The following is a 13,427-nucleotide window of genomic DNA, read 5'->3' on the forward strand; positions in this document are numbered from 1 at the left end:
AGTTAAATGCCCTCATGAGTATTAACAGAAGAGCACCATATACATATGTGCACACACACTCTAACATGTCGCTCTCTCCTCAGCTCAGCCCAATGGTTCTGTCTGGCCAGCCCTGAGGTGGAGAAACACCTGATCATCAATATAGGCACACGTAAGTACAAATGCACATACGTTTCCATAGACGGGATAAACAAATGGGAATATTGATATTGAGTTAATGTTAGCAGTAGACATTTGAGACTCATAAGACACATCACTGACGCCAGTGATGCCACAATATCAGGGAAATTGAGCAATTGCTTCCCTGTAGTGCAAACTTGCAAGATTCGCTCAGTTATTAACCTTTCTTCTAGACATCATCACACACACAGGAACTGTGTGTCAGTACTTCCTGTGTGATCTAGCAAATTAGGTAAGTATAAACATGAAATAACACATAAAAATGGATTTCGAAATTGAATTATTTTTGTGTAGTACACAGAAGATGTCAAAAGACTAAGGCCTCTAAAGACTATTGTAAAGCAAGATAGACATATTAGTCTGAGCTATAATGAAGAATTAATTCTAAAAGACAGTTTATTTCTCTGTAGCAGCCCCTCAAGGGCCCAAACTGTTGATGAGCTCAGTCGGGCCAAGGTAGGAGACATTGTCCAAATCACAGTCAAGGAATTATGTAGGATCATCTGGATATCTACAGTTTTCATGTATTCAAGCATTTGCTTGGATGGAAATATGAGCCAGTCTTGTCCAAACGTATCTAAGTTGTACACGAGAAGGCATCTGCCTCAAAAGTAGCTTGAGAGCTCACTTACCCTTAACCAACAGATAGACAGTGTGAACAGTTGTCCACCAGATGTCTCTATAGAGCTACAGTATACTGGAGATACTGCTGGGATTATGTTGAGCCTGCTAAAATGCATGATGAATCCACATATTGATATGTGATCACTATAATCACTAATCCAATAATTCATTCTCTTTAATTATGCGATGTTGATGTCTAATGTAATAGTTCTAAATTTTTCATGGTCCCATTCAGCAGCCTCAGTGCATGATGCATTTCAGTTGATTCTGAAAGGGTAGAGGTCAATGTATAAAGCATTACACACTCACACTACACACTCACATTCATATACTGTACAGTAAGCTAATAACTGTTGACTGGCTATATAAATGTTACACATTACATTAATATGTCACTGAATGTGGTTAATGAGGAATGTTGTGTGGAGGTTGTGTGGAAATTTCTGTCACAGTATTGTTCAGGAGAGTGAATGCCAACATTCCAAGTTTAACAAAGTTTTATTACATGCAAGCAGGCAAGCAACACAGTAGCCACATATGATACGTACAAACAGCAGGATAACATACAAACACCCCCAATAACCCATCTCAAGAAGGGGACCGTCAAAATCTATTTGGCCTAAGAAGAGCCAAAACAACGGAGGACTTCAAGCGAGATCTCAAGATGTACCTTTTCGGCCTAGCCTACAATCACTAGCCAGGACCTTGAGACAGAAAGGCAGCCTCAAACCTATCTGTGAATCCTCTGTATACATTGGTGTATATCCTGCTATGCACTGTATGTATATCAAGTTGTGTACAGAAGCTGGTTGCCCTGAAACAGGCTTGTTCTGTTCTGATATCTGTGTTGCTTCAATGGCTCAGCGTGCTACTAACCGTTTTCTGCCTCCTCTAGTGCCTCTCTCTCTCCCTCCTACCTTCTAACCAGGTCCAGTGGATGCCCCACTGTCGCCCGCAGACCACCCTGAGTCCGATAGATATCCCTGTGTCAGCTGTGGATGTCGTAGTATTTAGTCAACACACACACGTACACACAGACACACATCAGTCCACATCTGGCTTAGGCCTGGACCTGATGCTCTTAGCCTTTCTTGCTCTGAAAATGTAATTTAATGTAACTTATTGCTCTATAAATGTTCTTAGCCGTTAGACAAATATATTCCAGGAGCTTGCTCCAGGTTGCCTGTTTTAATATCTGTGTTGCTTTTATGGCTCTGTGTGCTACTAACCCTGTTCTGCCTTCCCTCTCCCTAGTGCCTCTCTCTCTCCCTCCTATCTTCTAACCAGGTCCAGTGGATGCCCCACTGTCACCAGCAGACCTCCCGGAGTCCGATAGATACTCCTGTGTCTGCTGTGGATGTCGTAGCATTTAGTTAACACACACACACATCCACACAGACATACACCAGCCCACTTCCGACTTTAGGCCTGGGCCATAGCAAATACACACCATATTTGCCATGTCTCCCCTATGATGTTTTTTAGCCTCTCTTACTCTGAAAATGTACTTTAATGTAATGTATTGCTTTATAAATGTTCTTAGCTGGTAGACAAACATACTCCAGGAGCTTGCTCGATCGCCTTGTTGAGAGGGGTCAAGGAAGAATTTTTACAGCTCACTTATCTGGCTCCCGGGTGATACTGTTTTTTTGCTTCCCTCTGGAATATGTAGGGGTGGGTCGTATGCCCACCTCCCTTGTTCTCTGTAAAGCGCATTGTGTTGCCTCTGGGTATGAAATGCGCTATACAAATAAAGCTTTGATTGATTGATTGAACAATAATTGCATTTAACGTAGGAAAAGCCAATGTACTACTACTTGCCAGAACTCATAAGTGCATCTTCTTTCTAAAACACGTGACTAAGAGCATAATCTAGTGCTGAAGGCAAAGTGCAAGAATAGCAATCTAAAATGCAGTGCAATACAATACAATGAAATACAATAAGTGCTTAGGAGGGAGGATGTTGTAGTACTTCTTGAAGAGATGAGTTTTGAGCCTGCAATGAAAGATTGGCAGCGTCAGCGACTCTGCTGTCCTGACATCAGTGGGCAGTTTGTTCCACCACTGCGGGGCCAGGACAGAGGCGAGCCGTGACCGTGTCGATCGACTGCAGGGGCCTCGGAGTGACGGGGCAACCAGTCGCCCCAAGGTAGCAGAGCGTAACGGTCGGGAGGGGGTGTAGGATTTGACCATGGCCTGGAGGTAGGAGGGGGCTGTTCTTTTCATTGCCCTGTAGGTTAGCGCCAGAGTTTTAAACTGGATGCAAGCTGCTACAGGGAGCGAGTGTAGGGAACGGAGAAGGGAAGTTGTGTGGTAGAACTTGGGGTGGTTGAACACCAGGCGAGCAGCAGCTTTCTGGACAAGTTCCAGTGGTTTAATGGCTGACGCCGGCGCCCCAGCGAGGAGGGAGTTGCAGTAGTCCAGGCGGGAGATGACCAGGGCCTGGCGCAGATACAGATACTCATACTGATGTTAACTACCACAATGTTGTTAGTCTGGAGTGTTTGGCTCTACAAGTTATCCAATCTATGAGGGTACTTTTACTTGACTGAGACGTACTCATCTTAATCTGTGTCAGGTGTCACGACCGCCTTGCATCATGTCGATGACTGAAAACCACTGGTGTTCAGGTTTCAGGGCACTGAAAATGATGGATGCGTCTGCCACTAGGGGCGCTATCTTATCCACATACTCATTGGCCACTCTGTAGTTCACACAGAGGCGCCATCAGGACCAGGAGACTGCCAAGTGGTGGAGTGTCTACGCTCTCAAGGTCAACAAAACATGACCACGTGGAGGAGCTTCTGAGCATGCAAGCCAGGAGAGGTCTAAGTAGGTAGAAACTCTAGATTTACAGCTTACTTAGCCAATTATACTATCTTATACTTTATAGCTGTACTGAAACTACAAGCTACCTTCTGAACTAAGTATTCTCTGAATCTGAAGAATAAAAATGGTTTATTTTCTTAAAGACATGGGACACTCCTGATACCTCTCCCCGTGACTCCATTCACCAGCCCCAGCAGCTGCCAGGTGCCCAGACCTCTCCACAGCTGCACTGTCACTACAACATATGTCACTGTTTTACTATGCCTGGGTGGAAATACTGTATGGAATACTTGGAGTATGAATGGTGACTTGTTATTGCTAGTTTGTATTGTTTTTGTGCACAATCAGAACCTATAGATGCAAAGATTTTTTTTTCCGTATAGTATTTGCAGTGTATTTCAAATGCACAATCTTCTTATGGAACAGAACTTCAAGGAGGCCAAAAACGTCGAATCATCACTTTATTGAGCATGCCTACACAGGGATCGAATCTTCGGCAATACTAAAGTTTCTCTTACGAGGCGCCGAGCTTATATCTCCTGGCTTCAGGCCAGGTTATCACATGACAAACAAATTTGCATACAAACAATGTTCATAAACTCCAGTTATGGTCACAAATGGTTCAACTAGTATTCTAAATGGTCAATGGGTTATCTGAGCTCTGCCCCCTCTTCGGACAGTGGGGCTGCTTGAGTTCTTCCTGTATCCTCCTAGGATCGCATTAAAAACTATAGGCTACTGACTTCAGAGGTGAACTTTAGGTCACGCTGACCCAGAGACAGGACAAAGGAATGCTGACTCAAAGACCTCTGTTAAGACTTGAATTAACACAGTTCAAACTAAAGTGAAGGTATTTCATTATTCTAATGAAATTAGTACTACATGAGGGTAATACAGACATGTGATGGATGTAATACAATATATATACAATACAGTATAAAAATATACTACATATTAAAGTCCATGCCTTGGTCAAATGTGACTGTATTCCTTAGTAGGCTACTAAAATATGAATATGATAGTCCTGTCCAACTTTATACAAACCTCTGTCAAGACCCTTCTCTCCTCTCACAGAGCCACCACTCTCTGCTCCTCTTCATCTCTCTGCCTCCTCTTCCTCCTCTGCCTCTTCCTCTAGCTGCCCTACTGCCCTGCCTGGCCCCAGGCTCACCCACACTGGTGTCTAGTGCGGACTGCTCTCCATCAGACTGTAGAAACAAGGACTAATCTAATAAGATCGTCCTGAACTACCTATACAAACCTCATAGTCCTGAAAGTAACTTTATACAAACCTTAGTCTGGTCCATTCTCTCTCGTAGAGCCACCACTCTCTGCTCCACACCATCTCTGCGCATGCCTCTGCCTCTTCTTCCTCGTCTGCCTCTCTCCTCTTCCTCTATCTGCTCTGCCACTGCCCTGCCTGGCCTCATCTTCCTCTCTCTCCTCTTCCTCCATCTGCTCTGCCACTGCCCTGCCTGGCCTCGTCTTCCTCTCTCTCCTCTTCCTCTATCTGCTCTGCCACTGCCCTGCCTGGCCTCGTCTTCCTCTCTCTCCTCTTCCTCTATCTGTTCTGCCACTGCCCTGCCTGGCCTCGGCCTCACTGACACTGCTGTGTTCTGCTGACTGCTCGCCATCAGGCTGCAGAAACAAGGAAGCATTTTACATTGATGGTGTTAGCTAGCTAATCTATTGTACAACACCCAAAGTAAATACTTCCATTATGAATATGTACAGTATTGGCTAGTCCCTTTCCGTCCTGATGGGTACAGCCAACAACGTTGGAGGCCGTTATTTAGCTCGTCCAATGTTGTTGTCCTTACCCAACAGGACTGCTTGCCTAGCCTAGATATATATAGGCTACTGTACATAGAAGGAATAGTAGCAAAGACAAATGCAAACCAGAGAGAATGCTTAGCTAACGTTAGCTAGCTAGATGAAGCGGATGAATGTTAGCTACATAATAGGACTGTCATTGATAAATCTTGAAACACCAATGCACAAATTAACATCTATAGATAATGCATAGCTACATGTTGCAAAATTAATTAATAACTCTCTACCCTGAATGATTCATCACTTAACATGATCAGTCTGACTCCACTTGAGTGACTTGACACACGATATAGGTGATGACGGAACTAGCAACCGCTGGACTGAATTTCGAGAGAGAGTGAGAGAGAAAGGGGATCACTTGAGCAGTTTTAGAGAGGAGTTCTCAGAACCACTTATGAGATCAACACTGTGCTCTGACAACTGATCTGCAAGGTGTGTGTGTGTGTGTGTTGTTGCAATTCTACTATGAGACACTAGATGGGGGCCATGAGCTCAATCTTGACTCTATCGCCTTTAAATTTCAGATTTGATGTAAAATGCAAATATTGAATCGTATCATGCATCATGGGAGGACCAATGCTGAGCACCTATAGGCACTTTTTAGTCATATGTAGGTAGTCAAGTCATTTAAGTAATAAACCATACAAACATTACGGTGTAAACACACACAACGCACGCACACACACACACACACCTTGCAGATCAGTTGTCAGAGCAGTGCTGATCTCATAAGTGGTTCTGAGCACTCCTCTCTAAAACTGCTCAAGTGATCCCCTTTCTCTCTCACTCTCTCTAGCAGCCCTTTCTCTCTCTCTCTTTCTATCCCTCCCTCTCTCTCATGCACTTTCGCTCTCTCTTTCTAACTCTCCCTCTCTCTCATGCACTTTCTGTAAAGGCCTATTTATCTCTCTATTTCTCACACTGTTTCGTTTTTGTGATTTTTGTTATTAGACTCATTGGGATGGGCCTTGTAGTGGCTATTTGTCTTAGACTAAACAATCAACAAAAACTAAACAAATTCTAAACTAAAACAAACTCATAATAAAGCCACTGAGGCACCGAGGGGCCGAATCTTACACAGGGAGAAGACAGTCCATTGTCCAGGCAGTGATTGACGTTTCTGGGTGGTTTATTCACAAGCAGGCATACATGCAGACAAAAGGAAACTGCAACCTGCTGCCTCTCTTGCCCTGGTAAAAAACCATGAACCCATTAGGTGCCTGCCTACTCCTCACCTGAATACCCTTATATAGACTCCACCCATATGGTGGTGCGCCCCAGCAGCCAATTAAACCAAAAGCAATTACTCAAATTAATTGAAATAATAATAATCAAAATAGTTCAAACATAATATATTCAAATGTATCAGAAATTATATAGAAATAAATGTTTAGCCATTCAACATTCTCAGTGAATGGCTGAATGGAAACAGTGAATAGCTGTAATAACCCCTATGGTGGACATGTGTGGACATTGTATTACAGCAGAGGAAGCGTCTAGCCTCTGATACAGACCGGGGAGCAGAGGACACACGCAGGATCTGACACAATGGGACAGGATAGGATCGACTAGGCTACGACACTGCCCTCTAGGACTGTCACACTGAGGTGTCTGGATTAACACATGATATAGCATGATTTAACCAGGCCAGGTCCAGCCTGGCTTATGTGTGTGGCTGGCTTGTTTCTGTTCAGGACTGGTAGAACAGAAGCTAGTCATGCCACTGAAATAGCTGTGAATTGAAATTACATTAAATAATGTCGGATAAATTAAGATAGGTCTTGTCGCCTGGACACATCAGATCCAATGCTTCCAATGCTAATCCAGCACAATAAGAGCAGGATAGCCAGTTAGCTCATGAGCTCACAACAACTAGCAGCAGCTTCCATTACATTAATGGTAGCGGTCAGTGGCTAAAGAAGTTACACTGATGATTCCTGTAACGTTAGCTATTTTGCTGCAATTCGTTCAACTTCTGTTTCTGGACAAAGGTAAGGGATAAAAAGATTGGAGTGAAAGGATGAATGTGTGGAGGTTTGGGGTATAGTCCCATGAAGTCATCCCCACCGGGACCTTGAACCCCCATCTCCCGGGTGGGAGTCCTATGCTCTCACCACTACTCTACTTGTGCAGCAGAGATTGGCGGGTTGGTTTTGGTGTCCCTCTTCCTGTCCCTAGTGTGGGTTTGGAGTATAGTCCCATAAAATCATTGCCACCGTGTCTCCGATCTCCCGCATGGTAGTCCATTGCTTTCACCACTACTCTACTTGTGCAGTGGAGATCGGCGGGTTGATTTTGGTGTCCTTTATTTTGGTGTGCTGGGACTACTGCCTCTTGTGGTGCCAACAGAGAAATGCAGGTCAACATTCAACGGAGGGAGGGAACGATAACCGGACAAATGCTATCCTAGGTGCGCTGGCTTACAGTATGATGTATGATGATGATGACTAGGCCATGGTTATTTGGGATATAATGATGATAGACTTCATGATTGTCCACGTTTTTGCAAGCTGGATTTACCGAATGAAACAATATAAGAAAACAAACTTGGCGTCAAAGACAGAGTAATATCAGCCTAGTTCTGTCTCTTTCTCCGAATATTGTTGAAGCTTGGACTTCACATTTGAAGCCATGAAATAGTCTAGACACATTAGTGAATACTGGGACTGGGAGGTGCTTTTGTACATCATGTAAAAATGAAAGTGAACAGAAATGAAAATTAACTGGCGCTTTATAACGTCAGCCAGCAAGAAAGCGAGGGTTTTATCCTCATAGTTTTTGGCCAGTGTATGTGGTCCTCAATCAAGTAAAGGTGATGCGAACTCGCTGGTACAAACGTTTGCTAAAAAAAAGTTGTATGTGAAACCTGCTAGCTATCTAACATTATCATAGCTAACGCTAAGCTTGCTCGAAATTGAAGACTGTTGTCACGATAACTTGCATCTGTCATTGTCATGGTAACTATATCTGTAGGGCTTGGGTTTATTACAGTACAGAGTCCAAGTATGGAAACATTCCTACTTTTATGGCACCTCCATCCAATACCACAGCAGACGTACAGGAACATTCACTGTAACTCATTTGTCAAACAACTGTGAGTGCAGATCTATTGATCATACTGCCCAACTATGAAGTGAGTACTCTACTTCTGCTTCTATGATATTCAGCTTTTTATCGATTGTTACATTTCTTCAAGAGTATTTGTTAGGCCTTTACTGTACAATAGGGTGTAGGCCTTGTTGAATCATAGTTGTTTCAAATTATCTTTCCGAACAGCACTGCTGAGATAGCCTTGAGAGCTAAACTGGACAAGCTAGAATGCCATTTCACTTGGGGAATAGACTACCAACGATCCAAACTGCTTCGTCTCCAGGATCACCTGGAAGACATTGGCACTGATGAGGGGTATCAGTGGCTGGGTCACATCTACAACCTGTGGGCTTACATAAACTACACACTGGGCTCCTCAGACACACTGGGCTCCTCAGACACTTCCCTGCAGTACCTGAGCAAGGCAGGGGAGGCCTTTCGTCAAATCAACAACACTGTTTCAGAAGAAGGACCTTGGTTGTTGGTCAACTATGGAAACCTAGCCTGGTTGCACTACCATCTGAACCAACAGGCAGCGAGTCAGGACTATCTGAAGAAGGTGGAGGCACTGCTGAGTGACTACCCCTCTCCATCCCCAGAGGAGTTGCACCCGGAGGTGTACGCTGAAAAAGCCTGGACTCTCATGAAGTTTGACCATGACAGAAAGTTGAAAGCAATAGAATACTTCCAGAAGGCAATTCGAATGGAACCTGATAAAATGGAGTGGCAGACAAGCCATGTTTTAGCCCTGCACACAGTTTATGAACAATGCAGCAAAGAGCGGGAGTCAGAAATTCTGGAAAAGTTAAGAATTGCTAAGGAACATGATCCAGAGAATACATACCTAGCAAGTGTTTACCTCCTAAGACTTGCTAGGAGCCGCAAAGTGAATGTAGCTGATACACATGCGTTAGCTAAGAAGGTTTTGAGGAACCCTGTCAGCCCTTACAGTGGACTGAGACCCTTACTAAGACTGTACAGAATGTGCTTAACACACGATGAAGCTATTGACTTAGCACAGGAGGCTCTTGAGAGACATCCAAATGAGCGCTACTTGAAACACAGGCTTGCCATTTCTTACAAATGGAAAGTCATTTCAGGGGAAGACAGTCTTAGAAGGCAGAGTATGATTGACAAAGCTATCAGTCTTTTCGAGGAAGTGATCTCACTTTACCCAGAATCCTCAATGAAGTTAAAACTTGATATTACAAAAATAAGTGCACTATCAACCAGTCAGAGCAGGGAACTAGCTGACCGTTTATTTGAGCAATTACTCAAAACAGAACTGGATTCCTTTCAAATGCAAATGGTTTATGAAAGCTATGCTCAATACCTATTTTATCACAACAGTGACTACTCAAGATCGATAGATTTTCACATGAAGGCTGCAGGGGTACCAAACAGGAACAAACATGGTATCAAGAGTGTCAAGATTTTGAAAAGGATTGTAAAAAGAGGAAGAAACCGAAGGTGTGCAGAAATACAAGACTTTCTGGAAAGGATTTCCGACCAACAGTGAGAGGGCGTAGAAATCCTGTATATAACTGGTGAGATATAATGCCCTACCCGTATGTAACAAAATTGCAAATGCAATCCAAAATATTCATTAAAAAAAATATAGGCCAATGGCTTTGGCACTAATGGCTCAAAATGTTAATGGTTGAACTGTTGTTACATGTATACTATGTATCCCAACAAGTGATCTTTTGGTGATACTGAATTAGGTTTTCATAAAGGTTGCCATAATTACTTAGGGATAATGGATTTTAGTTTCAATGACCTTCACAAGTAGAAGGAATTACAAAATGCCCTAAAATACTTAGTCGGGTGTTTTAGGAAAATTATGAGACTGGTTCAGAGGACTGTACATGTGTTATGTGATTATTTTGTTATTTTTGCATGTCAAGTTTTAATTGGTTTTGAACCCTTGCAAATTAGGCTTTGAGCTTAAGGAGTTTTCATTGCATAAAGAATAATAAAGAAAATGTGTTATTGCAAATGATTAAAACATCTCCAAAGACTTGTGTTCTGTTTTTATATACAAGGGTGGGAAATTCTTTATTTTTATAAATGAGAAATGCATGGTTAGAGCCAAACCTCATACCAGACACACTTTCAGGTGATGAAACTTGAGACTTTTTCAAATATTGTTCACAATTACCATACACGAACAGGGAACATAACCAAGGCATTACAACAGTTTTCCAAAATGGTAGACATTGGTATTCACACTCCAGAGATCAGATGCCCATGACACCCACTGGACACTGTTGGAAGTCCTCTAAAAAGCTGTAATTTGGAGCATTGTTGTAGACAGCTGCATTACAACCACAATTCAATGGTATAGATTAATTATTTCTGCCACATGGTTGGGTGAGTCTAAAAGGCCCTACAACTGCAATGCAATTTCCAAAATAAAACATCCTGTACACATCCTGACATTAGCTTGTAAAAAAAAATCCTTTCCAAAAAACTGATAGGAACAAAAAATAGATCACTCATTTCCTCTTCGACTCTTCTTATGGCTCTTTTTTGAACTCCTTGGATAGAAGAAAAAACTGTTATTGACTGAACATAAACAAATGCCATATTCTGTATAGAAAGCTTCTTGTAGAATGTTGTGCAGTAAGGAGACATTCATTCCATCGCTTACCTCTCTGGGGACTTGGAGTGGCTGCGATGCCTGTGGCTTCTGTGATGGCCTGGTACAAAACAGAAAGAGGTCTAGGTCAAACTAGGGGACAAACAGCAAGATCCAAAGAGAGATGCAATCGAGAGAGTATGAGGAATAAAACAACGAAATCCATTTGTTCACAAATACAGACATTGGTGTTAGTTTGGATGTGGTGTGCTGGTGGTTCCAGGCTGCTGTGTCAGCGGTTCCTGTGTTACCTGGGGATTTGGAGCGGTGGCGTCTCTCCCGAGACCGGCTGCGGTGGCGCCGGGGGCTTTTGCTGCGGTGGCGCTCTCGTCTGGGGGAGGGGCTGACAGAGACCGCAAGAAACACAACAGGACATATTTAGAAAGAGCATTGCAAAACACAATAATAAATGATAATAGAAACAAGAGTAAATGAATGCCAGTGCAAATTTAATATTCATTATCACACAAGTTCAAACAAGGGCAAATATGAGGAAAGATGGGAAAAATGAAATGCAGGTAAGAGAAATACCTTCGTCTTTTGGGTGATCTGCTCCTCCTGCACAGTAAGAAAATAAAAGCATAATTAGCACCATACATGAGATTTTGAGGGATAGGCTATGACTGACTGTGACCTGAGAAAGAGAGGGGTGGTCTTATTGCCTCACCTCCTGGGTGAACGACTGCGTCTGTATCGAGGAGACGGAGAGCGGCGAGGCCTGTCGCTGTCACGGTAACTGCGCCTGTGGGGTTCAGGAGTCTGGACTCTCTCTGGCTGTGGGTAGAACAGAGAAACGGACGGACGACAAAAACATAAATAGTACTGAATCCGTCAATACCTGCCATGCCATCAAGCAGCAACCTTTATGCTGTATAATGTTCTAGGTTTCCACAATCCAACAAACAACCTTTTCCTCTTCCTCGTCCTCGTCTTCGCTGGTCTCCACCTCATCCAAGTCTTCTTCCAGGGCACTGATGCGTGTGTCCAAGAGCTCAGCCTCCTCAAGGACCTGTCTTTTCTGTAATAACACACAAACACACAGATCAGTGCTCCGTGCCTGTGAGACAACCGATAAGAGCGTAGACATGGAGCCAACTCACCTGAAGCCTGGGAAGGATTATGTCACACATTCTCTCAGCATGTAGAAGCTCATCAATAAACTCATCTACGTGCATTAGCTCAAATTCTGAAACACAAGAAGAGCCATTGAAACTCCCAATAAGGTAGGTACCTTGTTTAATTCACAGTGAGGAAGCTATTTCCCAGTCTGTGCAAAGAGAAGGATCCCATAGTACAGTTAAAGGAAGTTGGAATGCATTCTAATAGTTACATAGTTGACATTAAACTCACCTCCATTCCGGTTTTGACTCTTGATCTTCCGGTAGTCATTGTACAGAGGTTCCAGGTACTTGTAGCAATCAACCGACGTGCCAGTCAACCTCATGTACATAGCTCCGAGCAAACGGACATACCTGACACAAAGAGTGCAAAGATTTGTCAACGTATGATACACTTTGAAAACATTACTGTGGACCATGAGGTGCTCTTTATCAACTACCTGAAAAGATGTGTAGGGGAATTTTATCTCATAACGACCGAGACGGATATTATATGTCCTCTGAAACTTCCCATTGAAAAGTAATTGCTAACTTACTTGAAATCCTCGTTCTTAATGAATTCTACAATGATGTCTTTCTCTGGTTGTATCTGTAGCATCTTCAGAGTGAGACACAGGAACGGTGTTGGTTTGATATTTCCTCCATACACTCCACCGACAAACTTCAGCTCCATGGCTTTATCAACAACGAGCTCAGCTGTTGAACAAACAAAAAAATAGGTTGTTCATTAACAACTCAATGCCATCTACAATGCATTTATACAATATATTATTGATTTGTTATTTAACGTTATAAGCACATGTACAGAAAGGGAACACAACACAATAGGAAAGTAGCTAGTAGCTTTCATGGAGTATGCTAGCTAACGTTAGCTAGTTAGGCTGGTACCTAGCTAATGTTAGCCGGCCATTTCTTACCTGTAAGTCCAAAGCATTCCTCTTTCCAGTATTTAGACTCGTAGATTCGAGTCCTAATAATTTTCTCCACCAGATATTGTGGATTTGTTCCATGTATACTATTCGCATCTTTAACAGTTCTATTTGCCATTTTATGAAAAACAAAACGAGCTGAAAATGTGTATGGTTTCCGTGAACCGACCACTAATCTTTTCC

At 42.9% G+C, this 13,427-nt stretch overlaps 2 protein-coding genes across 2 annotated transcripts; one reads left to right on the top strand and one right to left on the bottom strand.

The window, feature by feature from the left end:
• Nucleotides 1–8,594: 8,594 nt before the first annotated feature.
• Nucleotides 8,595–10,290, top strand: LOC311307289 (interferon-induced protein with tetratricopeptide repeats 5-like; the record flags this gene model as incomplete). The annotated part of the gene is made up of 3 exons (XM_084436084.1): nt 8,595–8,599; nt 8,743–9,747; nt 10,281–10,290. The coding sequence occupies 3 exons, from the start codon at nt 8,595–8,597 to the stop codon at nt 10,288–10,290; spliced, it is 1,020 nt and encodes a 339-aa protein (XP_084292210.1).
• Nucleotides 10,291–10,629: 339 nt separating this feature from the next.
• Nucleotides 10,630–13,403, bottom strand: prpf38a (pre-mRNA processing factor 38A). The gene is made up of 10 exons (XM_084461726.1): nt 13,233–13,403; nt 12,852–13,011; nt 12,548–12,669; nt 12,298–12,383; nt 12,105–12,215; nt 11,865–11,971; nt 11,729–11,755; nt 11,449–11,540; nt 11,210–11,258; nt 10,630–11,096 (listed from the first exon to the last, which is right to left on the bottom strand). The coding sequence occupies exons 1-10, from the start codon at nt 13,360–13,362 to the stop codon at nt 11,051–11,053; spliced, it is 930 nt and encodes a 309-aa protein (XP_084317852.1). The 5' UTR covers nt 13,363–13,403; the 3' UTR covers nt 10,630–11,050.
• Between the last annotated feature and the right edge of the window lie 24 nt (nt 13,404–13,427).

Source organism: Borostomias antarcticus (assembly GCF_949987555.1).
Source record: "Borostomias antarcticus genome assembly, chromosome: 3".
Taxonomy (NCBI): Eukaryota; Metazoa; Chordata; class Actinopteri; order Stomiiformes; family Stomiidae; genus Borostomias; species Borostomias antarcticus.